This window comes from Balaenoptera physalus (genome assembly GCF_965194825.1).
Source record: "Balaenoptera physalus genome assembly, chromosome: 10".
Classification (NCBI taxonomy): Eukaryota; Metazoa; Chordata; class Mammalia; order Artiodactyla; family Balaenopteridae; genus Balaenoptera; species Balaenoptera physalus.
In genome coordinates, this window is record NC_138889.1 from 58,597,904 (window position 1) to 58,624,159 (window position 26,256).

The following is a 26,256-nucleotide window of genomic DNA, read 5'->3' on the forward strand; positions in this document are numbered from 1 at the left end:
CCCACCCCGAAACCCGGGCACCCAGCCCGGGAGGCCCCTTCAAAGCCGGTGGTTCTGCTCTCCCGGGTTCAGGCTCCAGCTCAGAGCCCAGCCTTGACGGGCGGAGTCCTCACTCCGCTTGGGCAGCGACGGGAGGGGCTTCACTCAGGGCCTGAGCAGACAAACACTCGAAGTAATCGTTCAAACCCCAGAGTGTCTGCTCCCCAGGGCTGCATTCCGAGCTGGGGTCGGGCCTGGGGCCCTCACTGTGCGACGCTAGAGCCACTGCTCCTTTCTGGCCCACTTTCCCTTCCTTCCACTGGGGCTGGGGGCAGGGAAGGCATCTCTCGGGGCCCCTCAGGCTCGGACTTGGTCTCCCCAGAATCATTATTTGCTCTTTTCTTCCGGGTTTGAGGGAGGGAATAGGTATGGCATCGGGGTGGAGGAAACTGAGGTGGGGGCCTTACCTTTGAGCTCCACCCTCCCCTCCTGCCTCGAAGGGTTACTGCCTCCTGCTCCCAAGTGCCGCTGAGATGGGTGGGGCTGAGGGGGTTTTCCTTTGCTGAAGACACAAATAATGTTATAGCTGTATGTGCGTGTGTGTGTGCGTGCGTGCGTGCGTGTGTGTGGCAAACTGCTGTCTGCCTCCTTCTCTCTGGAGCCTGGAGACCTGGCCTCTGGCCTTGTGCAGCTGCAGCCTTTGGCTCTGGGTGTGGTGGACGTCAGGCACGGTGTCTGGGGCAGTGGTCAGGGCCCAGGAATGGCAGGCAGGAGGCCCGGTCATTTACTTACCTGGGCCTCAGTCTCCACATCTGCCCAATGGGGATGATAATAATCCCTGTTCCCTGGATGGGGGGAGGATACAAGGAAGTCAGGGGCTTGGAGGTGCTTTATAACATGATATCTCTACACATTAATTTAGATGTTTAAAAATATCTTAACTTTTTTTTCTTGTATCGCTTTTAGATTCAGTCCTAGGTACATTTTTATTTCTATTATAAATGGTACTTTTACAAATGACTTTTCCTGATTGCTTGTTACTACTATATAGAAGTTAAATTGATTTTTGTACATTGATTTTGTACTGGAAGACTTGGTACATTTAAAAATTATTTTAATTAATTAACTGTAGGATTTGGTGTGTTTTGGTGGGTTTTCTAAGTAGGCTAATGGTTTTCAATGAGGTGTATTGCCCCCTGGGGGGAGATTTGAAAATTTGTAAGGGAGTTTTTTGTTGTGCCCAAGAATTTACACATCATAATTCATGCAATTTGTCTTTTATTAACCTTTTATATTACAATAAAAGAATTATATTGATTTTTGGAAAATATATGTGTGGACAGATAATATTCTCTAAGAATTTCATTTCAGGATAGGGAGTATAGCATTAATTTTGTGGGGAAATTGGATCTGATAGGGTTGCAAGCCTCTGAAGTTCTGATAATTTTCTTTCTTTTTTCAAGTCATTATCATTTTATTTTTTTATTTTTTGGCTGCCCTGCATGGCTTGTGGAATCTTAGTTCCTGGACCACCCACGCCCTCGGCAGTGAAAGCGTGGAGTCCTACCTACTGGACGGCCAGGGAATTCTCTCATTATCATTTTAAATCTTTATCTTGCCTTGCTGTGCTCTCAAGCCTTGGACAATGTTGAACAGTGGTGATGATGGACACGTCTAGTCTTTTCTGACTCTTAAAGGAAATGCTTTCACCTTTTACAAAGATTTTCTTTAAATCATGAACAGATGTTGAATTTTATCAAACATTCCCTCCCCCTGCCACATCTGAGATATTCATATTTCTCTTGGTGTGATGTACCACATTGACAGATATTCCTTTTTTATCCATGTATTCTGATTCCTTTTTTAATGCTAAGCCCACCTCAAATTTCTGGGATAAATCCATCTAGGTGCTCTGACATCCTTTTTACATATTGCCTCATTGTCTACTAGCGTTTCGTGTAGGATTTTGCATCTGTGTTTGTTAGTGAGACAGGCCTATCATTTTCCTTGCTCATGGGGTTCTTGTCAGCTAGGCCGGCCTGGTGAAGGGAGTTGGGAGCACAGGCTCCTGAGGCCCAGATTTACCCAGACCCAAGGACCAGCCGCCCGCCTCCGTGCGGAAACTGTATGCAGGGCGCGCCCCCTGGCGGCTGCGGGGCGCAAAAGAGCCCGATGAGCCAGGCGTGGGGAAGGGAACCAGGTAACATCAGGTGGTGCCAGGGCTGAGCGGGCCGTGGGCCTTCGCTGGGCCTGGTGACAGTGAGCAGCCCAGCTTCAGAGATGGGTTGACCAGGACCCAGAGTGACAAAGTAGGCCTACAAATGTGGCGTTCTGACTCTTCTGAGCTGTGAGTTTCCTGAATCTTAATCTCTTTACCCATAAAGCAGGGATAATCCACCTGCCTGTCAGGGAAATGGGAGGAAGTTGTCACAGCACAGAATTCAGACTTTTCCAAGGACACAGAGGTGTCCTCTCCGGACACCTCAGCATTCTTGTTTTCTTGTCTGTTACAGCACTTGATAAATGGCAAGTGTGGGAAGAGAATTCAGGGTTAATGATACTCAGCTGTCCAGAATGAGTTCACATCACAGAGGTCTGTGTGAAGGAATCACATTTGTTAATTTATTAATTTTTGTTCATTATTTCATTATTGTTCATTTATTCAACAAATATTTATTGGACACCGTCGTACGAGAAATAATGGCCCCCAAAAGATTTATAGGCCCTAATCCCTGAAACCTATGCAAATGTTAGGTTACATGGGAAAAGGGAATTAAGGTTATAGATGGAAGGAAGGTTACTGATCAGCAGACCTTAAAACAGGAAGATAATCCTGAATTACCCAGGCAGACCCAGTGTGATCGAAGAGTCCTTATAAATGAAAGGGGAGACAGAAGAGTCAGAGGATATGGGACCAGTGGAAGCAGAGGTCAGAATGATGTGACTGCTGGCTTTGAAGATGAAGGGAGGCCACAAGCCAAGGAATGTGGGCACACTCTAGAAGCTGGAAAAGGCAGGGGAATAAATTCTGCCCTAGAACCTCCAGAAGGAATGCAGGCCTGCTGACACCTTGACTTTTAGCTCAGCAAGACTCATTCTGGACTTCTGATATGTAGGGCTGTAAGATAATAACTGTGTTTGTGTTTTTAAGCCACAAAGTCTGCGGTAATTTGTTACAGCAGCAATAGGAAACTAATACACTCTCCCGATGGATACAGATCACGCCACTCGGACAGATGGGTACAAATGAGTGGGCACATCCATTCATTTGTTCACCCCTAAAGCATTTAGGAAGTACTTACTATGAGCCAGACCCTGCTCAGAAGCAAGGCCGGCAAGGGACAAGTGGCCACGGTTCCTGAGCACCCATGGTCGGGACTGCAGAAAGGGTGTTTGGATGGTGCCTTTTCCTCCTGCTTTTTCCACCTCCCAGAGCCAAGCATGAGCCTGCAAGGCCTCCATCCACGGGGTAACACCCGATGTGATTCAAACATGGTACCTCCCTCTGGGAGCAGCCAGTCTGGTTGGGGGGAAACAGGGATCAGAGAGGACACATTAGGTTACCTGGGATAAGGCAAGGCTGCCCTAACAAAGTGCTGACAAAATCCCAGAGGCTCAAAAAACATAAAGGTTTATTTTGTTCTTCTCAATAGTTTGAGCTGAGTATTCCAGGTCAGTCCATGGGCAGCCCCGCTCCCTGGAGTGAACTGGGAAGCCCTCTTGTTTCCCTGCCTTCCTCTAGGCCAGTGGTTCCCACCACAGGTGACTTTGCTCACCAGAGTACATTTGGCAACGTTTGGAGATATATTTGGTTGTCATGACTCGGGGTGTGATGCTGGCATCTACTGGGCAGACGACACACATACGGCTAAATGTTCTCTCATGCTCAGGAACCGCCCTACCCCAAATGGCAATAGTGTCAAGGTTGAGAAACCCAGGCCAAGGCCTGGGGTGTTGTCCTCATCTGCAAGGTCACAGGCCCATCCGTGTTCCAATCCGGGGGAAGGGGAAAGTGAGCACAGGTGAGGCCCGGGTTCAGGAGGGGTCCTCATCACAACCACATACAGCCATGAAAACAGCCTGGTCACATGCCCACGCCTCACTGCAAGGGGGTCTGGGAAGTGTAGTCTAGGTGTGTGCCCAGGAGGAAGCGGGTAGCAGAGTTTGGTGGCCAGCCTCCCTTGCAGGCACCCTCACTGATACAAGAGACACGGACAGCGGTGGTTGGTGGATGTTTCCAGTAAAGGGATCAGAGCTGTGCGACGATGCAGGGGCAGGAGAGGGCCCGACAAAGCAGGGCGCTGCACATGGTTCTGCTGGATGGAGTCTGCCAGCGAGGAGGACTGGACCTGAGGGCAGGGGAGGCATCTGGTCAGTCTTCTGGCTTCTCATCCAGGCTTTCCTCCTTGAAGCTCAGTCCTTCTTGTCCGTCTTACATAGTTGAGACCTTGACAGCACACATATCTGCCTCACTCTTAAGCTGTTTCCTTGATTTCTGTACTTTGCCAACAACTGGCAGCTCCTGGAGGTCAGGACCACAGCCTGACCCTCGGAGTCTGGCTACTGAATCCCCGCCTCCTGTGCGATGTTCACAACAGACCCCAGTCGACCCTGCACACTCCCTAATCACTGTCCTTCACGGTTACTGATCAGGTCCCCCCAGCCCCCAAATATAGCCCCTTACATTGACCTTCCACAGGCTTTCTCAACAGTGTCCTCCAGATTCCCCAATCACTGCCTTTCCTAGTTTCCTCATGACTGACCCCCACGGCATCCCCACACTGACCCCTGAACTGAACTCCCAGCTTGGTTACCCAAGGCCGACTGACCCTGAGGTCCAGACCCCGGCAAGGAGCCTGTCTCTGTCCCAGGGAGTGAGTGCTGGCAGGGCAGGTGTGCGTGGGCCAGACCCGAACAGGCCATTAGCTGTGGTCAGGTTGAGTGTGGAGGGGACCCGTGGTGTGTTGTCTGCCAGTGACCACACGGCCCTGGATTAGTCACTGCCCTGGCTGGGCCTCGGTTTCCACTTTGCACAGTGGGGGTCTTGGCCTCACAGGGATTGGGGTTGGGGAGTAGTGGGGGAGCACCAGGTGGGAGGGGGGCTGCCAGACACCCTCAGCTCCGGCTCTAGGGGGGTTGCTTTCTAGGTCCCAGGTGCAGACTGACTTCTGGGGAGGGGAATCCCTCTGATGGCTGTCAGTCCAGCTCCACACATTTGTGGAGGAAATGATGAAGTAACAACTCACATGTGTCCTGCACCTGCAGGCGACATTTGATCCTGGCTCCTCACACCTCCGTTGCTCCATTGCCCACGACTCGAGGTGGGTGTCCTGGAAGGCTCATAAAGGGGGCGATGGAGCTGGCTCCATCCCTCGTGCAGTGGGCTTCATTCCTAGCTGCGCATTCCCATCGCCTGAGGAGCTTTAAAAAATACCGAGAAGTCTGGGGGCACCCAAGACAATCAGAACCTTTGGAGATGAGGCCAGGATATAGGCATTTTCCACCCCCTTCACCCAGGTGATTCCAAAGTGCAGCTAGGATTCAAGGTCACCACGCTGGGTAGGACAGAAGGTATCCAGAGCAGGGAACATGCGCTCAGCCCGAAAAGCATCACGCGCGGAGGCTGCTCATCCCCGTCTCCAGCACAGCCCACCCGGCCTCAGGAGACCCTGTGCCCCCCGCCACAGCTCAGCCCAGGGTCGCGCAGCACCTTCCACGTGAGCAGCATCTCGTAGGGGGCGAAGCGGTGCACGAACAGCAGCTCACGGTACATGCAGGGGTCGAAGGAGGGCTGCCTGGCGCCGGGCAGCTACACGCCGAAAGGCCGGATGCCCTCGTGGCCACTGGCGCCAAGCCGGCGCGCTCCAGACACATGCCCACGTAGGCGTCGTCGATAGGGAAGAGCGGGGTGTGGCAGGCGGTTCGGCGCAGGGCCTGGATCGTGCGGCCGGACAGGCGGAAGTAGCCGCCGCTGCAGTACACCGGGTAGGCAGGTCCGGGAAAGAGCTGCGGAGGTACGAAGTACTCGCTCCCAATGTCGTGGATGGGCACGGAGCCGCTCATGAGCTGCCCGGCGAGGAGGTAGCGGTCGGGCGGCTGCGCCTACAGGAAGCGGAGCACGTTGGCTGTGTGCACTAAGACGTCGCCGCCGCCGCTGAGCAGGAAGCGCGCGTGCAGGCAGCGGGCCTCCAGCCAGTGGATCAGGTGCACGTGCTTGAGCGTGAGGTTGAGGAAGGTGTCCGCGGAAGCCTCCTGCAACACGCAGCCGTGATCGCGCGCCTCCAGCGCCACCACCGCCGCCAACCCCTCGGCGCGCTCGGCGTCCTCGGGAGCGGCGGCGCCCAGCCGGAAGAGGCGGCGCCCCGTCCGCCCGCCGTAGCTGCGCTCCTGCCCCACATGCGGCGGATGAGCTTGTGACGCCCGCAGTTGGCAGGCGACGACTTCACGGCCAGCAGCAGGAAGGTCCCGCGGCTGCCCGCCCACTTGGCCGGCGCATCCCAGAGCAGCGGGAAGTGGCGGCAGTGGAGGTACCGCAGGAAGTCTTGGATGCACGTGGCCAGCCGCTCGAAGTTGGCCGTGGCGTTCGCCGAGGCGTTGGCCAAGCACTGAGGCCCTGGGCTGGACGGCGGCGCGGCAACAGGGGCCACACGGGCAATCTGCGGGGAGCCATCCGACATCCTCTCCTGCTGGGACTTGGCTTCGAGGAACCACAGATGCAGGCCCAAGAAACTCAAACCCACTAGAAGGCAGGTCAGGGTCTTGGGTTTCACGGCCCTGCGGCGGGGAAAAGCCATCTGTGGGGGGAACCGAGTCAAAGGTGAGCCGGGAGTCGTCTTTGAATCAGCGGAATGACACCCTTCCCCCGGCATGTCTCTCCCAGAACTGAGAACCAGCCCCTTCTCAACTCTGTTGTTAAGAAGATAAAATAAAGGAACGAGAACTGAAGCATTTCACGTCTCCCAAGTCTGGAGTGTTCTGACCTTCAGATCTGTGTATCTCGTTGCCTCCTGACATCTCCTCTGGATGTCAGGTAGGCCGGCGGACTCAAGTCAAAGTCAAAGCCTCCCTCTTCCCGTGAATCCATATGCTGCTTTTTCCACTTCAGTGAATGGTACCTCCCTCTGCCCAGTTGCTCCAACCGGAAGCCCTGACTCTCTACCCCACCCTCAACTTATATAGACTTTCCACATCTTGTTGATACTGCGTCCAAATCTCTCCATGCTTATTCCCTACTCTCCACCCCTCTCGAGCCCTGACCCTCTCTGATCTATTTTCCTCCTTGGGAAGGAAAGGGAAATAGATGCCCATGCCTCCTTGGGAAGGATGAGGTGACAGACCCAGGTTAAAATTCAGTCATTACCACTTACACGTATCATCTTGAACAAGTCATTTCAGATTTCTAGGGCTGAGTGTTCCCCTCTATACCAAAGGGTTGGTAGCTTCCTACTTTGCAGGGTAGTTGAGAGCATTAAATGAGCATGAACTGGCCAGTCAATTAATGGCACCAATTCTTTACCCTCTTTGGCATCCTCTAGCCCCACCTCCTTCTATTTCTATCTGTTGGTGTTCTTTTCTGTTTCCCACACATGCCAGGTCAGGCCCTCTTCTCTGTGTACCTAAATCCCCCGGCCTGCCCAGGTGCACCTCAAGCCCTGCCTTCATGAGGACACCTCAGGACAAATCCCAGATCACAACAGCCTTTCCTGTATTTATTCCCTGCTAAATTCAGCCACACCAGGTCCTCCTCTTCTTGAAATACACTGCTGTCTGTTTCAGGGACGCCACTCTCTCCTGGCTTTCCTCCTCCCTCTTTAACTATGTCTCTCAGTTTTCTTTGCTCATTTCTTCCTCTCTAACGTCCTTTAATGGTTGGGCGGGGGGTGGGGGGCCAGTTCTCCAGGACTCTGTCCTAGACACTCTTTTCACCTTTGTGCAAGATGATTTCCTTCGCTTTTAGCACCTCCAAACTCCAGAGCCATATGTCCAACCAACAGCCTGTTATTTACCATATCCATGTGGTGGTCCACAGCCACCTTGGGTGCAGCCTGAGCTCTCATCTTCCTCCCCAGAGTTGTCCCAGAGTTCCACCCTCACCGTGTTGTTCAAGCCCCAAACTGTGATTGACTGCCTCCTTTCCCTCATCCCCCCCACCAAAGCCTGGTCAGTTCTAACTCCTAAATATTTCATCAGTCTGTCCCCTTCCATTCCCACCATCAACAGGCGAATCTAAGCTAGCATCTGCTGCTCAGATGAACTAGCCTCTGCTTGGTTTCGCCACACACTTTCTTGCTCTCAGCTGATCCATCCTCTACAGCAGCTGGAAAAACCTTTGAACAATGAAGATTTGCACGCCACTCCTCATGCTCTTTTCCTCAACTTCTCACTGTCATCCACCTACCCTGGCCATCAGCCAAGTCACAGCTTTGGACTGCCAACCTCTTCCTACCTTGGAGCTTTCTCTCACACTGTTCCGCTGCTGGGATGGACCTCCCTTCCCCTCCTTCACCTACTTAGCACCTGCTTGGCCTCTTCATCCTCTAGTTCCACCTGAATAGGCATGTCATTGGGGAAGGTTTAACATTAACTCAAAGGAGACTAGAGTGTTATTTGTTTAAAGTTTCATCTTCCCTCCTAGTCTGTAAGCATCCTGAGGGCAGGGATGGCATCTGTGTTGTTCACTACTGTCTCCCCAGTGCCCTGCCCAGAGTGGGAGTTGGGACAACATACTGGTGGAAAATACTGGCTGCCTGGGTTCAAATTCTGCCTCTACCACTTTCTAACTGCATATGCTGAGCAAGCTGATATAAACTGTCAAATAGCTACCTCTTAAGAGTTACTGAAATGATAATGTCTGTAAAGAATTTAGCATGGTCCTTGGCAAATAGTAAGAGTTCAGTAAATATTAGCTATTATGATCATCAGAGTACCAATAAATATTTGTTGAATGAATACTTTGCCCAGAATATGTGCTCAATAATTATTCTCGGATTGAGTCGTTTGCTCATAGTAGATATTTTACCAGATCGAACCGTACTCTCATGTTTGGTTGTTACAGTCCGTACACAATGTCTAGCACAAGATGGGCACAAAGCTGGTGTTCCGTGAAATAATGGCAGCAGTTAACTACAAATAAAAGTGGGAGAACCTTGCAAAAGTTGTAATCAGTGAGGCCCATTAGAAATACTAGATGTAGGTTCCTATAGCTCTTAATGGATTTCTGCTTCAGTGTTTAATGCACCGAGAAAGAGAAACAGCAAAATAAACGATTTTATCATCACTATATGCTCAGTGCCTAGTCCTGTACTTGGCACATTTGGGGCATGCAATACATTTTTTCCGATGAATGAAAGAATGAAAGAATGAATGAGAATGGAATTTGGAGTCTGAATACCTTGGGCATGAGTCCCAGCTTCTTTCATTAGCTGTGTGACTTTGTATGAATTTGTTAACCTCCTAGGTTTCAGTTTTCTCATCTGAAAAATTGAGAAAGTTAACATTCATCTCTCAATGAAATACGGAGTGAGGAAATAATATTGTCAGTGCTAAAAAGTGCCATACAAATGCTAGTTTTAAAAAATAATTAAAAAGCATTCTCTACCTCCTCTTCCTGCCCACAATCATTTCTAGAAAGAAAATAATCTCAGTTTCAATGCAACAGTAATTCTTGTCTCAATTAAACCTGCATTTACTTTGATAAACTTGATCCAGAAATCTGGATCTCAGCCACCTTTTGATATGAAAGGAAAAGGTTGGGCCAGGTCCTGTACCTGAGGGTGTCACTGGTTTGCTGGGCTCTGTTCTTGGGTGCTGACACTGTGAAGCTCTGGGTGTCTTCTCTGTGGTTCTTTTTTGCTGGATTCCCCCCTATTCTCAAACCACTCTTCCAGGCACCCTGGAGTCCCTGCACTTTAAGCTGTCACGGTCTCTGCTGGCTCTGATCCCTTGTCTCTCAGGACTCAGCTCAACTACTACCTCTTGCTGGAAGCCTCCTGGTAAGTCCAGCTCAACAGAACCTGTGTCAGTGTTGATGGATACCACAGCTGCTGAGTAGCAAAGTTGGTGAAAGAGGACAGACCTGCCACTTATGCGACCCTTTCGAACCTCAGATTCCTCATTTGTGGGACCTTGGGCAAGTTATTTATCTAAGAGGATATATGAGATATATATCCTCAGAGGGTAATATGAGTTGATTGGTGTAAGGCACTTAGAACCATGCCTGGCACATAGTACCATAGTAACGTTAGCAGTTGGCTAACACAGGAATGTCTATGGAGCAAAGCAGGTCATCTTTTATGGATTAAGTTCAGCCTTCTCATGCAGGATTGTATAGAGTTCCTTTGTGACCCTCTTTCTGTGCTCCTTTCTCACTCCATTTATCGCTCCACACATTTACTTGCCTTTGCAGTGCTATTCACTCTACCTGGGATTCTGTCCCTTATTTTCCTGGGAACAGGAAAAGTTCCTGTTGGTTATTTCCTCTTCTGTCTTGATGCCAAGTGACAGATGGCTGGAACATAGATTCCTCCAGCCCCCTACCACCCCAAGGTATTCCTGTATATGCACCACAGATATGGCAGGCAGACACACCTTTTATTACCTTTGGCTCCAACCCCCAACATGGAGCCCTAAGCCTGGGGCTTTGCCCCGGTTCCTTTCCCCTTGGCCTCCCTCTGGTTCTTGCTTAGCACTCTAAGGAGAGTGGGGCAGGGAGGGGGAGAAAATGCACCTCCTTGTTGATGGGAAGAAGCCCAAGCTCCCATCTTATCTTGAGTGTCTGAGAGAGAAGAAATAGACAGGAGCCATCACCAGACTGGGACTTACCTTTAACCCCCTTCTTTCACAGGTTGAGGACCCACCCCCAGCACTGTGGCTTAGGTCAGTATACTTGAATCTGACCAATCCATGCATCCCTCCTCCTCCTTGGAGTGGGGGACGGCTACAAGCTTCCTTCCGACAGTGACAGCTTGCTTACCCTTTATGATAAAGCTAAATGTTACCTCTTCTAGGTGTTTTCTTGACTCACCCACCAACCAACTGCCGTGTACAATCCCAGCAATACACTTGACTGAAACATTTTGATGCTGTATTGTAATGAGTAGTTTCCCTGCAAGACTGAGAGCAACTCCAGGGCCTGGGAGTTAACATAGGATATGCTTTAAAATTCTTGTTGAGTAATTTGCATGTGAAATGTTCATCTAGGCATACTTTCTAGCCAAATTCATGACATCTGAGTATACTGAACTTGGCAAGTGATCAAGGGCTTCATCCCATTACCACTGTGAGTGGTTGGAAGGGAGATGAGTCAGACTCAGCCCTGGTCCTCAGAGCTCACTGTACTTGGGAGAGCCTGCTAGTAAATGACTATAAAGTGATGTGATGTGTACAAAACACAGAGGGAACTCAGGGAAGGAACCTGACTGAGCCAGGGAAGACTTCACATTAGAACTGCATTGTATCAGTTATCTACTGCTGTGTAATAAACCATCCCAAAACTTAATGGATTAAAACAACCAGCATTTTTATTTCTCAAGATTCTGTGAGTTACCTGGGAGGTTCTTGTGTTGGACCCACCTGGACTCTCTCATGTGGCTCTATTCAGCTAATGTGTAAGCTGGGAGCTGGGCTCAACTGGGGTGTCTGGGCCTCACTCTCCTGTGCTCTTTCATCCAGGGCTGCTACAACACATGGCGTGTTGGTCTCAGGGTTCCAAGATGGTGACCGTGGAGGCTACAGGCCCTCTTGAGGCCTGGGCTTCAGAGCTTGTATCATGTCACTTCTACCACATTCTGTTGGTCAAAGCAAGTCACAAGACCAGCCCAGATAAAAGGGGTGAGGAGGAGTTCCAAAAATTTGTGGCCATATTTAACCTACCACATGGCTTTTGAGGTGGTAAGGAGTTTTCCCAGCAGGTAAGGAGTGGTGTAAAGAGGGAGAGGGCACTCTGGGCAGAGGTACAGAGGTGGGACTAAACAGGACATGTCTGGGAAACATTCCACGTTTAGTGTCGTTGGAAGGGTAAATATTGGGAGTTGAAGGTGCAAAGATAAATTAGAGGTTCCTGAGAAGGGCTTGAATGCCGTACCTGGAGTTTTAACTTGATCCTTTGAAAGTTTTGACCAGTCCATATCTGTTTTCAAGAGTCCATTGTAGCAGCCCATATGTGGTACAGATGCCAAAGAGGGAAATAGTGGAGGAAGGGAACCCAGAGACAGGTACAGTGATCCATGAGAGGGAGGTGAGGCCAGGCCTGAACTGGGCAGGGGTCATCAGAAGGGCAGGGATGGTGTCCTCAGAGCTTGATAACTTACTGGATTCTGTAAGAATGTTCCACCTCTCAGGCTCCTTGTTCTCCTTGCTAATTTAGAGGGGCTGGGCAGGGGCAAGGGGGATGTCTGGATGAGAGAAGAGTGAGGATACGTATGAGGGGAGAGTGGTGGGACAGGCCTGACCATATTCCTCCCCAGACTGAGCAACTCCTGTCCCACTCATGGCTGAGTCCAAGGCCTGGCACAGAGCAGACATCCATCCAGGTTGGCCCAATGACTTAATGTTGTTAACTCACTTTCTCCAAGCTCCCTAAAAACTCATCTTTTCTCTTTAGCAGAAATGTCTTTCGGGAAGTTTGGGGGTGAATTGAAGTGGGGAGAAAGTTAAATGGCGGTAAGCTTATTGGAATAAAGTGACCAGGCTTTAGGACAGGCAGTGATGACCTCTCTAGGAAGGTTCTGGAATGGCCAGGGAGGAACTTAGTGAGATGTATGTACTGGGTGTGGGTGGTAGGGTGGTTTCTGAAAGGTGTATTGTTCAGAGGTGGAACAAAAGAGGTGGATTAAAGCAACCCTAACTCCTTTTCAGCCCTCACCTTTACAACGGGGGATTGTTTTCACCTAGTGTAAAAGGTCCATTGCTTGTCCTGCCACACCTTCGTCAGAAAAACGGTGGGGGGGTGGGTGGATAAGGCAGAGGAACCCGTCTCCACCTCCAAGACAAACAGGTTCTGTGGGCATAGGTCAGCCAGGTGACCAGGAAGGGGAGGAAAGTTGGTTGTTCCAGGTTGAACTGGCCAGTGGAAGAGGGGTTGACTCCTCAGGTCTGTCCAGCAGTTTTGAAGTACCCCTGGCAAGCCTGGGCAGGCACTCTTACAGGAATGCTCCTATTCAGAAAACCCAATATAATTAGATTCATACTACACCATGGCGCTAACCCTTAAGACAATTCTACATTTTACATATATAGAATCCAACATTTAAGTGACTTGGACACAATCACACAGCTTTTCAGTGGAGGACCAGGATCCTAAGCTAGGGCTGTTAGACACCAACAAGGACATGAAGTGTGTAACAGCACTCCGCCGGGACTAATGCCAATGGGCTCCAACTCAGAGCCTGCTACCTTGATGCAGTGCTGGGTCAGGTTACTCCCCTCCACCCCTCAGGCCTCGTGAAGGACCACGTAGCCAGCCCTGCCAACAGCCACAGCTGAACCCAGCCCAGCAGCTGGCATCCACAGACCCCGAGGAACTAGAACTCAGGCCTATACCCTAGGCTTCCTTTTCAAGTGACTGATGACTCTCTTTGGTTGGAGGTGCCCATGTCCTTCAACATTCCTCTAATCCTTAAATAGTTTGATTTCTAGGACTCAGTCTGAGACCCTCTTCCACAAATCATCCACTCACATAGCTTCAAATACCATGTATACTTTTGATTCTCAAATTTATATTTTCAGTCCAGATCTCTCACCTGACTTCCAGATCCGCATTTTTTACTCTCCTTAAGCTCTCCACCAGGATATGTATCTCGCCCAGACTTCAAACTCAACAAATCCCAAACTTACTTGATAACTCACCCCATATCTGCTTCTTTCTGTATAACTCAGATATATTTGATTTTCTATCTCCAGTGCCTCTATCACCATTATCTCTTACTTGAACTACCACATTCTCCTTCTCCCTGGTATCCCTCCTCCTTTGACTCCATTCTCCACCCTTTCAAGAGCTTTCCAAATTCAAATTCTTAACATGGCTTTGAAAGCCCTGTGTGACTTAATTCCTGTTCATCTCTCCAGAAACCCATCACTTGTTCTTCTGTGATAACCAGCCTCTTTTTTCTTTCCTGATTCCTCTCATCCTTCAGTTCTTAATGTACTGTTCATCTTCAAGGAAGTCTTCCCTTCTCTGGTTCCCTTGTGCACACTCCCAGAGCTCCCTATACCCTTCCTCTGTGACACCCATCCCAAACGTGACTGGCACAATTATTTGTCAGACACTAGATTGTAAGTGCCATAGGGCAAGGTGTCTTATTCACTGTACTCCTAGCACCTATCACGACACAACTTTCCAAAGTTTGTTGACGGGAGGGCACAGTGCCACATGGTCCCCACATAGTAGGGCTCATGAAATGAATCCTGTCTCTTTTTGTGCTTTCTCCACATTTTCCTTTGAGAATCAAGCCTTATTTGGGGGCTAGGCCACCTTACCAAGTGAAGCAGGTCCTGACTTCTCTCTCATTCAGGTAGATCCACTCTGCATCCTAGTCAGGGGTTGAAGCAAAAAAAAAAAAAAAAAGAAGAGGGGAAAAAATATCTCAGACATGCCACAGCTGATCCCAGAGTAAGCTCAATAAAAATCCAATAGACTAAATTGATTGTGCCTTTTTGTGTGTGGGGGCGGGGGTGTATGGCAGGGTGGCTTTAGAAAAGTACTTGGGACTTCCCTGGCAGTCCAGTGGTTAAGATTCTGCGCTCCAAATGCAGGGGGCCTGGGTTCGATCCCTGGTCAGGGAACTAGATCCCATGTGCGTGCCACAACTGAGAGTTCACATGCCGCAACGAAGGAGCACATGTGCCGCAACTAAGGAGCCCACGAGCCACAACTAACGAGCCTGGCTACCGCAACTAAGACCTGGCACAACCAAATAAATAAATAAATTATATATTAAAAAAGTCCATCTATCAAGATTCTTTAAAAAAAAAAAAAAGGTGTGTACTCTTCAGAGGTGGAATTGAAGCAATCTTAACTCTTTTTCAGTCATCCCTTTAACAAAGCATGGTCCAAACTGTGTCCTCAGGCAAGGATCCTGGTTCACCTCTTGCCAGCGTCTATCTGTTGTTCCAGGCAAGGCTGCCCCTCCCTGACACACAAAAGAGGGACTAGTTGAAGAATATCATATGGTCGGCAGTGAGAGAAACAATCAATTCATGCAGGCTTGGCTAGGAAAGCTAGTATTTGAAAAGATGTTGTTTGGAAAACTAGGTGAGTTGTAGGAAATTCTAATTTGTTTTACATCTTATAAGGCACTTTGGTCATTGCCAAAGATAAGACCCTAGACATATGTGGCTTATGCAGTAAGTTTTTTCTGTTTCCAATATGTCCCCCTTCACTGTGTGAAGCTGGAAGGTTCATGCATTTACTCCAGAGCTCATAAAGTTAAGAATGCTGTGTACTCATGAATCATTAATGTTTAATTGAAAAGTTATTAGCTTTTAACCTTGTAAATCACCCAGGCTTGGAGTAGAAATTTACTGCAGTATCACTTAAGACTAATGACAAAAAAAGTCATAATTACTAAACATCCTTCCCATGACCAGGATTGCTGCTGGCCTATACAGCCCGCTTCACTCAGAAATCGAAAAAAAATGTCGTGAGACGCAGCCCTTCCAAGGCACATACTGTGAGGCTTCAGCCTGTACTAACCCCCTCCCCCAACTGGGTACCATTGTGCAGTGCACAAACTGTAGAACTAAACATGTGGCCCTGCCTTTACATAAATGTATAGATACATTAAATATAAACCAGGGATAAAACATTACCAGAAGTCTTATTCAAAACAGTATCATTTAATACTTTCACCAATAGCGAGGTGATTAATGCTGAAATATAGCCTAGATTATAGCAGAATTGTGTATAAATTTACACAATTCTATCTTCTAGAAAAATAACGGTGGCATTGGCCAATCAAATAGAAAAAGTGAATAAGCAAGTCTGAGATCACCTGAAAATGGTTAGTTCCTTGTATAGATTCACGACCACCTATGTTTATTAAATAATTGCTAGTAGGACAAATATCTGCACCGAAACGAAACCAGGAAACCCTGTATTAGCTTGGAAAGTTTACCTAATGGTCACACTGATAAGTGACTCAGAAATATCCAAAGTATGGAAATGCTTGATAGTAAACAATGCCTTATAATACATTAAACAGAAGTTATACCTATTTCTTAAAATGATTCATTTATTAATTGCTATTAAGTAATTCAGTTCTAAAAGAGCCAAAAGAAACAAGTACTCATTGTGGAAAGGATTTTGAACTTCTCCTTTTGGAAAGTAAAAAAAGTGTACATGACGATGATAGTTTATTAGTTCCTTGACATTACCACATGACACATTTTATATGGTATGAGAAAAAAATGGTCAAATGATCTCATTTTTCTGGAAGTCAACTCAAAAGCTGAATGCAAGTAGCATTTTTGGACTTTATAGTAGGGAATGGAATTTCCTTTAAAATGAAAACAAAATCATGTAATTTTCCCCAAAGATTTAGGCACTTTGCAGCAGGCTGTTGCCAATCTAGTAAAACTGATATGAAGAAATACTCTATAGTGTAAATATTTAAACACAAACCATATGATTACATTCAACAAAGAAGTTAGCGATGTCTCAAATGTATAAAATATTTCATTCTGACAAATACACACTGGAATCACCCTGTGGAGAAGTGCAGTGGGAAGGACTTTTGTCCTTCCATATTTGCGGAAGGTCTAGAGAATGGGGGGCAAACTCCCAGAACCAGATAGTGAACATTTGATGCCTTGCAGGCCACACACGTCTGTAACATATTCCTCTTCTTATTATTGTATGTTTCAACAATGCTTTTAAAGTGTAAAGATCATCCTTACTTTGCAGGCCACACAACTGCAGACTGGATTTCGTCTGTGGGCTGTAGTTCACCAACCCCTGGTCCAGAGCCATTTGATATCATAGAACTTTCATTGTTTTCTTTTAGGTGCAGATGATGTCAGGATGAATATTTGTAGGGAACCATATTTCCGTGCTTAAAGATTTCTCTAATAAATGTGCTCTGCTGCAACCTAAGAGTTACTTCTGCACACTTGATTTAAAAGTGGTGATCTGCAGATCTGACATTTGCCAGAGAAGTTTCAGAAGCTTTATGACATTTTCGTAAATATTTAAATTACCAATGACTAAATCTGGTCCACATCGCAACACTGTGCTCCTTAAAAGCCATGAAGCAGGTCTTGTAATAAGGGTTAAAAAGGAACTGTGAGCAAAGTGTGACCTGTGATTGGTGCTGTAATATTGACAGCTGCTGAGCTAAACAGAGTGGGACAATTTTAGGTCACTTGCAGGCCTGTAATCGAGTGGGTTTTAGGGTTTTCTAGTCGGAAATATTCTTGTGATCATTTTCTACGCTAGCTACCAATCAAAACAGGAAGCAATTTGCTGACTTAATGATAATGAAGGTCTTGTGAAACAATACCAGATATTTAAAGTGTGTAAAGATGGTGGTCACTACTGCTTATTCCAAATGTGCATCAACAACAGCAGAAATTCTGTAGGTAACAATACTGCTTAAATTCCTTAGTGATCTGTCTTCTCCTTAGCTGCTCTGATTGCCAACTTTGTTTTCCACCTTTCCCTCAAATATGTCAAGGTTTCATTACCCAAGGTGAAAGGTTATGGTCTAAAGCTAGAGTTTTATCTTCAGTGTGAATTTCAAGTGAAGAAGTGTCTTTATCTCGGTCTAGGTAATGTCCAAATAAGACAAAATACTGAAACATTAAATACTAAGCATAAATTTATCTACTTTTGACTTATTTTTACAGAGGGACTAAAGATGTTTCGGTTTGTTGATAAACATGTTCTTTTACCACATTAAAAAACTGTACTATGAAGAAACATATGCTGGGCTTCCCTGGTGGCGCAGGGGTTAAGAATCCGCCTGCCAATGCAGGGGACACAGGTTCGAGCCCTGGTCTGGGAAGATCCCACATGCCACGGAGGAACTAACTACTGAGCCTGCACTCTAGAGCCCGCAAGCCACAATTACTGAGCACGTGTGCCACAACTACTGAAGCCTGCATGCCTAGATCCTGTGCTCCGCAACAAGAGAAGCCACCACAATGAGAAGTCCGTGCATGGCAACAAAGAGCAGCCCCTGCTCGCTGCAACTAGAGAAAGCCCACGTGCAGAAACAAAGACCCAACTCAGACAAAACTAAATAAATAAATTAAGAAAAAAAAGAAACATATGCTTCTATAAATTGAGGTGGTGTATTCATAAGTTTGTTAATCTACTACAGAATTCTGATGTGAGTTCACAATTGCCTACTTCCTCATTTTCACTGGAAATTAAGGTTACTAAGGGTTAAGAATTCTAATCAATATACATAAATAAAAATACCAGAAACAATAAAGAAGGGAAGCAATCTTGAAAGGTCTGAAAGAAATGAAGGATGTGTTTTTGTTAAGGAAAAAAGGAGAGTAATTTTGTCCTAAAGTAGTTGCTTAGAGGCTGTCAAATGGTTTTCCAGAATGAGAAAGAGAAAGTAAAGACAAAAACCTGAATGGGTATAGAAAGTTGTAAAGCGTCTGCAGATGGTGGGGGGAAGAGGAGAGGTAAGAGAAGGGAATGGGGGTGGGGAGAATATCTTATTCATGTGGTCAAGCTGGCTAAGACTGAATGCATTTATTTATAATTTTTAAAAAATAAGCTCAATGAACTGCCTGATCTCCTTGCTTGGTGCCTGCAATAAATGCTGTACTTGCCTTCACCACACACACACAAAGAGCTCAATAGTGTACAAATGCAAAACTAGAGGTTGAAATTCCCTGTTAAAAGGACGGAGTTTCTTGGATTATTGGTCTGTATTTAATGAGACAAAGCAATTACTGTCACTTTGGGCACATAGGTAAGTATTTTTTCACAGTGACCCATAATATTATTTAATTAAGTGGTCAAACCTTTTAACAACTTCTCCAAATCAAATTCTAAATGAAGTCTTCTTGACCTCTGACTTTGAGATTTCCCAGAGGGCCCCTGGAAAACCTCAAAGGATTTGTTCTCTCACTTCGTAAAAAGAGAGGTGTTAAACTAATTAGGTTTATTTGATATGTTAAATTGCATGGCAAGCATTGTCAAATAAGTGATGCTTAACCTTCCCTAGATTATAGTTCCATGGGTATGTGTTATTAATATAAGTATTTCAGAAACTGTATGAAATTTCTAGAAGTTTGTTAATGTCATAGCTGTCCATGATATGTCCTGGTATAATGTCATAACTCCATTTATCTTGAAATGCTGAATGTCACAGAGTCAACCAAATTTCCTTGTCAACTGCATTTTAATGAACTCATCAGACCTTTAACCATAGCCATTTTAAGTTTTTTGTCATTCACAGATATTGTTTTATTCTGATGCCTTCCTGAACTCTTGTAATCAGCTACAGGCTTCATTTTCAAGATTTTCTCAGAGATCCATGGAAAAGACTGTAACAGGTACCCTGAGGTACAGGCTTATGTAACTTTAAGATCACACTACTGGACTTAATAAGGATTTCCAGAACTAACGGAGAAGCTCATGGGTTCATGAAATTGCTAACCGAAATCAAGAAAGACCTGAATTTATCACATGGGACTGAGTAGAGTGATGAAGAATGATTATGATTCCTTCTATGACTTTTGCTTGGAATATTGCTGGTTCTTCATTTTTTTTTTTTTAATATTTATTTATTTGGTTGCGCCGGGTCCTAGTTGCGGCAGGCGGGTTCCTTAGTTGCAGCAGGCAGGCTCCTTAGTTGAGGCTCCTTAGTCCTGGCTAGTTCCCTGGCCAGGGATGGAACCCGGGCCCCCCTGCATTGGGAGCGCGGAGTCTTAACCACTGCGCCACCAGGAAAGTCCCTTATTGCTGGTTCTTTAATGTTCTATTTTCTGGATTTAAGGAACGCCTTTTCTCTTAAGCTATCTAGCACTTCAGCAATTTAGTAGATCATATCTTTGTAAACAAAAATGAAGCATTTATCTTTTCTCCCTGTCTGAACCCTCCAAAATTTGGAAAAAACTCTTATTGAATACTTATTTCCATGGCAATATAGTTATTTGAATAAGTTCAATAAGAATTTGTTCTCCCTGTAACAGGACACAACTGGAAACACTGATTATATTACCAAGGCTTTGACTGGAATGTCATATTTGAGGATGATGTGCATAGATATGACCAGTTTTAAGGAATTAATAAGGCTGACTTTAAGGAGCCAGTGCTTACGAAGCCCCCCTGGAAAACTGCCTAGTACCTGGTTTACAGGGGACCCAGCCTTACGGGTGAGTTAGGAAGGCCACTTCCTGGCAGGACCAGAAAGCTTAAGATATTTTGGGGACCTGGAGGAGGGATTCATCCAAATCTGAAGGCATGCAAGAGAAGTCTGATGGCAAGTTCTCAGCTTGGATTCCTAGACTCGAGGAATTTAAAAGTCCAATCTGGGATTCCTAATAATAGGTCAAAAGGCCTGTGTCATCAATTACTATTCTCACTGCACTTATATAAACAATCAGGCCAAGTTTGATGAGACTAGACTCGTTTTGCAAACAAAAACCGTCTTACCTTGATTATCTTTGACAAAACTAGGGTGATTATAAAGATAAATTTTATGTTTCAATGGAAAACTATAATATACCCATGCGGGTTATCAGATTCTAGTCCTGTTCATTCTCCTTGAGCCATTTTCACCTCTTTGTAAGCCGGATCCTGCCATCTTGTGCATTTTGTCACTAATTAACATTTCCAATTTTCTACCACCCTTCTGACTTGGCATTACTAAGAACTAAAACTGCCCTTTTCCTGAAGCCCTGCAAGCTGAAGCTGGATGTAACTTTAAGAGATTTACCACCACAACAGTTTGGGCCACTCAGGAAGTTCACCAGAACATGGTCCTTTGAGCTCTGGGAAATAACCATGTGTGTGAGACTGTCACTACTATCCTGACTCCACTGTTTAAAGATGCCGTAAGACCAACATCTAGAAATCCTTTTGATTGACTGTCCTCTGTACTCAAAAACTGAGTTTATATAATCTGCTCCAACTATTAATTTTTGCTTTTCTTTTTGTGTCTCCATAAATCTATGCCTTCCTTCCCTTTGCAGATCTCTTATCTCCTAACTTCTAACCTGAATCTTCTCTCTACAGCCACCAACTTGGCTTCTGGTCTGTGAAACTTCTTGGAAAGTTTTAGACAGGGGAAATAAAAGGGTCCAGAATACACCACTATGGCATAAAAAACATTTTGAGCTGAATGCATTTGAGAATCAACAGACAGGAAGAGGCTTTTTTCCTGAATACCCTTTATCTGACTAAAAGCAGAACCTCCCGAAAGGACTCAACTGTCAAATCCTCTCCTGGGAGTTTCAGTGCCACATCTAAAAAGACACTGTCGTAGAACTATCTTAACTCCTACCTATTCTCCTAAGGGCCCATTTATCTTTCCTAAAAGTCATTTGTTTTCCCCTGAGTGCCCTTTCTCTCTGTCCCCTTCTCTTATTAAGATGGTATATAAACTGCAAATTCTGCCTCAAGTCACATTTTTCTCTGAACTCCCATTTACATATGTAAATAAAAACCTGCCCTTTCTCTTGCTAATCTGTCCTTTGTCAGTTTATTTCACAGGCCTCAACAACGGAATCTAAGAGGGTAGAGGAGAGGCGTTCCCCCGAAACTGGAGAAGCCGTCAAGTACAGCGGCATGCTCCCATAAACCTCAGCAGCACTGGCAGCTTTTCGCCAGCCAGCAACTCCAATTAGACATAAAATAAAAGTTTCCTTATTCTTAAAGGAAGTGCAGAAGTTTAAAAAACAGCACTGAAATTTTCCATTCAGATGGGTCTTGATGGTTCCTTTTTTTCACTTACTGCCCCCTGCACAATGGACACTTAGCCAAATTTCAGTCATTACTTCCAAATGTTTACAGCATGGTGAGTAAGCATAATTTTAGACATTGAAAAATAAGACAAAGTGATCAAAGGTAGATCTGCAAACTGCCACTTAGTTGCAAATTCCAATTAGAACTGGTTCTCTTTGAAACACCAGTTTTACATAAACACTTATCCAGTAGCACATCATAAACCACAGGGCTTGAATAATTTTTTCTGTCATGTAAATGCGGAACTGAGAGCTAAAACTGTTAAACTTAGCAACAGATGATTTTTTTCAAGAGCAAAGTAATATGTAACCCATAGGACTCATAAGAAACCCTTGAACTAAATTATTAGTCACCTCTAGGGACACTGGCTAAATTCTGAGGGTGTTGGCATTAAAACAGAACTTAATTTTTTTCAGGCATTTAAAGATTTTCATGCATCGTGTACCTGAAGTTTTTGGTCTCTTGATTTTCTTTGACTCACACCTCTTCCTCTCCTTGGTATATGAAAAACCCTCTTGCTGTAAGGAAAGCCCAGTCCTGGAAATTTTGCACTGAGGTTAAACCATAATATTTGATCTAATTCTAAACCAAATACCACTATTTGGGGGTCTCATTTGTGTATTATTCAAAAACAAATGTTTCTCCTGTTCATCATTAATTTATATAATATCACAAGGATAAAAGAGATCACTTCAGGAGTGTCAATGTTTCATGAAAGCACCAAGGTGCGAAGGGGTAGGCAGGTAGAGTGACCAATCAGATGAACACAACCACCCTTCACCTAGTTTTTCCATAAAAGAGTCAAACTGCTTTCAATTTTCTGGAGTGAAAATGGCAGCATAGGTAGTATAATAAAATGTGCAAGCTAACTGCTTCTTTCACATCCTCATAAAGTACTAATGTTTTCTAGAATACAATTTGCTATAGGGCTCAGAGACGAGGACCTTTCACATCAGTTGATATGCACACAAACCACTATCTGCTCAAAAGGAAACAGGTTTTTTTGTACACTCTAGTTAACAGCGACTCTCTCAAGAAAATAAAGTGGTGGGGGGGAGACGGTAATAACCCAACCCTGTAATAATACAACTCAGAGTCCTAGAAGGGAAAAAAATTAAGCCATATTGAAATAAAGGCAATTTAGCAATATCCTAAGGTCACCAGTATTTCCACAATACTTGATATGGCACAGATACAAAGTCTTGAGTGTGCTAATACTTAGGTTGCTAAAAAGGCAGCCATGTGTGAGACAAAAACTAACTTGGAAAATTAAAGAGCCTGGATTTAGGCTCTGCTTTCTGCTCAACCCTTCTAAAACTTCTTTGTTGAGCGGTTTCATGCTGTTTGTTTTTACAACAGAAACAAGGGTCTTTGAAGACTTGGCCACAGTGTTACAAGTCTCTAAGGAGCTGGACAGCTTTATTCAATAAGAAACTACAGGTGGCAGTGGCTGAATTGCTCATTCAACAAACTGCTCTAAAGGGCCTCAGTGTCAGGGCGTGTTCTCTGTACCCTTAATCTGACCTTAATACTGCAGAACCTTAGTCTCAGCATTTAGTATTGTTAGGAAGGACGTACCTTTGTTTTTATACAGATTCTTTATACAGAAGTATTTCTTAGTGAAAAGTACAAAAACGACAATGGTGTGAAACAAATGAACTCATTAAAAATTGTTAGATGACTGACAGCCTAGGTAGTTGCACATGAATGTAGCCAGACGCCAGAATCTTGTGGCAAAATAAAGAACAGTCTTACAGGCTTGTGTTGGAACTGTTTAGTTTATATTTTCCTAAGGCACAACCAAAGTTCTTTTAGATTTATATTTTGGCAAGTGTTTTTCTTGCTGGAGGATCATAATAGCAGGTGGGAAGTATCTGCCTAATGGCATGTTGGCACGCTAAAGTAAGGAAAATAGTACTTGGACTAAAACTAAGGCCAGCAAGTGAAGAAAAACAACAAAATCTGTATTCGTTTTAAATTTGTACCAAGGCTTCTTACTGAATACTAGAAAAACAACAGAAGTGTCTTACACCTTTGCTTAAGAAAAAAGTGACTTTCCTTTGGAAGCTGTAGCTCAGAATTTAATCTGGGGTAATGACACCATGTAGTAAAAACAACCTGGATTTTATAATAATGTATAAGCAGGGAAAAGTTGTAAAAATGCTAAATGGTACAGAGCTACAAAGGGGGTCTACAAAGGGGTCAAATCAGGTTTTTATTCCAGGCAGGTGTTATGTTTGTGAAGAGTGATTCAATTTGTTATACATTCAAATCCAAATTAGAACTAGCTGCCTTACAATGAGATTTCACTGCCATGTCTTAGCACTTTAATTTTTGGTAGTTCTGTTACAAGTTCAAGTAAGTTAGAGCTCTTTTCAACCCTTATATCTCTTTCCTTCAGCAAAATGAAGGAGCAGGTATTCTAATAAGCTTTATGTACATAAGATCCTGATGATTTTAGCTCTAGTTAACCCAACACATTTCCCTGGGCATAACCATAGCCTCTCTGAAAACTGGAAAATATTGCATAATTTTAAAAGTCAGAGTATAACGACATTTACTGGTAACTTCAAATGAGTTATTCTAGGAGGATGAAATATGTTTGCCCACCAATCATGTTTGCCTAGCCATAAAAACAGTGACAACTTAAAGATCTGCAAAGATCAAAGGAAACGGAGCAACCACCTTTAACTGGGTGGAGGAGGAACATTCTACAGGTGTCCTGGTGGCCTTCATAAAGGTTACAAGATGACCCACCCACCCTGCCGGGCTGTGACCACAAACGACATCCCAGAGCCCACCGCAAATCTGGAATGTGACAAGTATAGAACCCAGTGGCAGGTCTGAGCTTGCTTATAACACTCGGACCAGCACAGAGGCAGACAAGGAAGAACTACCAGAATCCCACAGATAGCTCTTTTCTTTTTTTTTTTTTACCTTGGGAAACCATCCATGAGGTTACTATGACAAACATATAAATCAAGGCTGAAATAGCTAAGTGCTGCCTCACAGCTGGCCATCTGGATATGGGGTTTTGCCAGTCCTTAGCTGGCTGTTTTCATTATTTAATCAAATATTAAGAAAAGTTTAATTCACATGCAAGCCTTGTCAAAAAAAGAGAAAAAGGTTAATTTCCTATGATCAGCACAAACTGTTAACCTGTTAAGAAAAGCCCAATATTTCCAGCATTCGAGTATATACATACAAATCATGTCTGTTTCTTTTGAAACATCTTAGAGTGACGGTGAGGAGGAGGAAGACAAATGAGATAAAGACACAAGCTAAACATCCAACAAGCCCCATTCCTCATTCTCTGTATGGCTGGCAGCATTAGTCAGAAAGTCACTCCTTTGCTGCGATGGTCATGATATATTTGAATGTGTAGATCTCTAAAGATTTCCTTAATCATTTGACCAGGCCTATGGTACGTGCTATTTTGTTTTATTGGTGAAATAATTCATCACTTCTTCCTGAGAGGCTCAAACAGGATCACCGGCCAGATTCCGAAGAGAAACTGTTTGGAAACAAGTTAGGACAAAATGAAAGAAGATAAAATTTTTCCATGTTATCCCTGAAAAAGAATGAAAAAGAACCCATGGGCTATGACTACAGTGGTTTGCTAGTGGTTGTCCTGGTATTAATAACCCGAGCAGAGCATATTCTTTCTAGGTCTACACCAGATCTCAGAAACTATTTTTATTTAATTTATTTAAATATATTAAGCATCTACTTTGTCAAGCATAGAGCTGGGCATTTAAATCATCTCAGATCTTTAAAATAACTCTGCAATGTAGCTATTAACAGCTCCATTTTACTATTGAAGAAACTAAGGCTTAAAGAAAAGAGACTTGCCCAAGGTCATAGAGCAGTAAGTGGAAGACTTAAGATTCAAGAGCATCTGGTCCTGTACTCTCTCTGCTACCTCTCCACCCCACCCCCTTCTTCCACCTCCATCCCATCCTCCCATTACCTCCGTCCTCCACACACACACACACCCTAGGAAGTGGACTTACCTTCACCTTTGGCCTGTATCTCAGGTAAAGTGTTCTTGTATATAAACTGAAAGAAAAGGGGAGGGGGAAAGCTTTTCAGACAAATTTTTTAAAAATTGAAGTATAGTTGATTTACAATACTGTGTTAGTTTCAGGTGTACAGCAAAGTGATTCAGATATATATAGTTATATATATATATATATATATATATATATATATATATATATATATATTCTTTTTCAGATTCTTTTCCATTATAGGTTATTATAAGATATTCAATATAGTTCCCTGTGCTATATAGTAGATCCTTGTTGTTTACCTATTTTATATATAGTAGTGTGTATCTGTTAATCCCAAAC

The 26,256-nt window shown here is 44.8% G+C and overlaps 2 protein-coding genes across 3 annotated transcripts in view; both read right to left on the reverse strand.

Moving 5' to 3' along the window:
* Window positions 1–58: 58 nt before the first annotated feature.
* Window positions 59–21,999, reverse strand: B3GNT6 (UDP-GlcNAc:betaGal beta-1,3-N-acetylglucosaminyltransferase 6). The gene is given in 6 exon segments (XM_082410371.1): window positions 59–5,788; window positions 5,792–5,823; window positions 5,826–6,081; window positions 6,085–6,368; window positions 6,371–6,773; window positions 9,371–21,999. Coding segments are annotated over 6 exon segments (1,134 nt in total). The 5' UTR covers window positions 9,380–21,999; the 3' UTR covers window positions 59–5,638.
* Window positions 22,000–24,106: 2,107 nt separating this feature from the next.
* The window catches only part of ACER3 (alkaline ceramidase 3), a 186,378-nt gene continuing 184,228 nt past the window's right edge, over window positions 24,107–26,256 (reverse strand). The window contains exons 10-11 of one of the 2 annotated variants that reach the window (XM_082410380.1): window positions 25,918–25,963; window positions 24,107–25,418 (exon numbers count right to left, since the gene is read on the reverse strand). In XM_082410380.1, the coding sequence (XP_082266506.1) occupies window positions 25,365–25,418; window positions 25,918–25,963 (100 nt within the window). In that variant the 3' untranslated portion in view covers window positions 24,107–25,364. The remainder of the gene's footprint in view (window positions 25,419–25,917; window positions 25,964–26,256) is intronic. The other variant, XR_014250236.1, reaches the window with a different exon arrangement.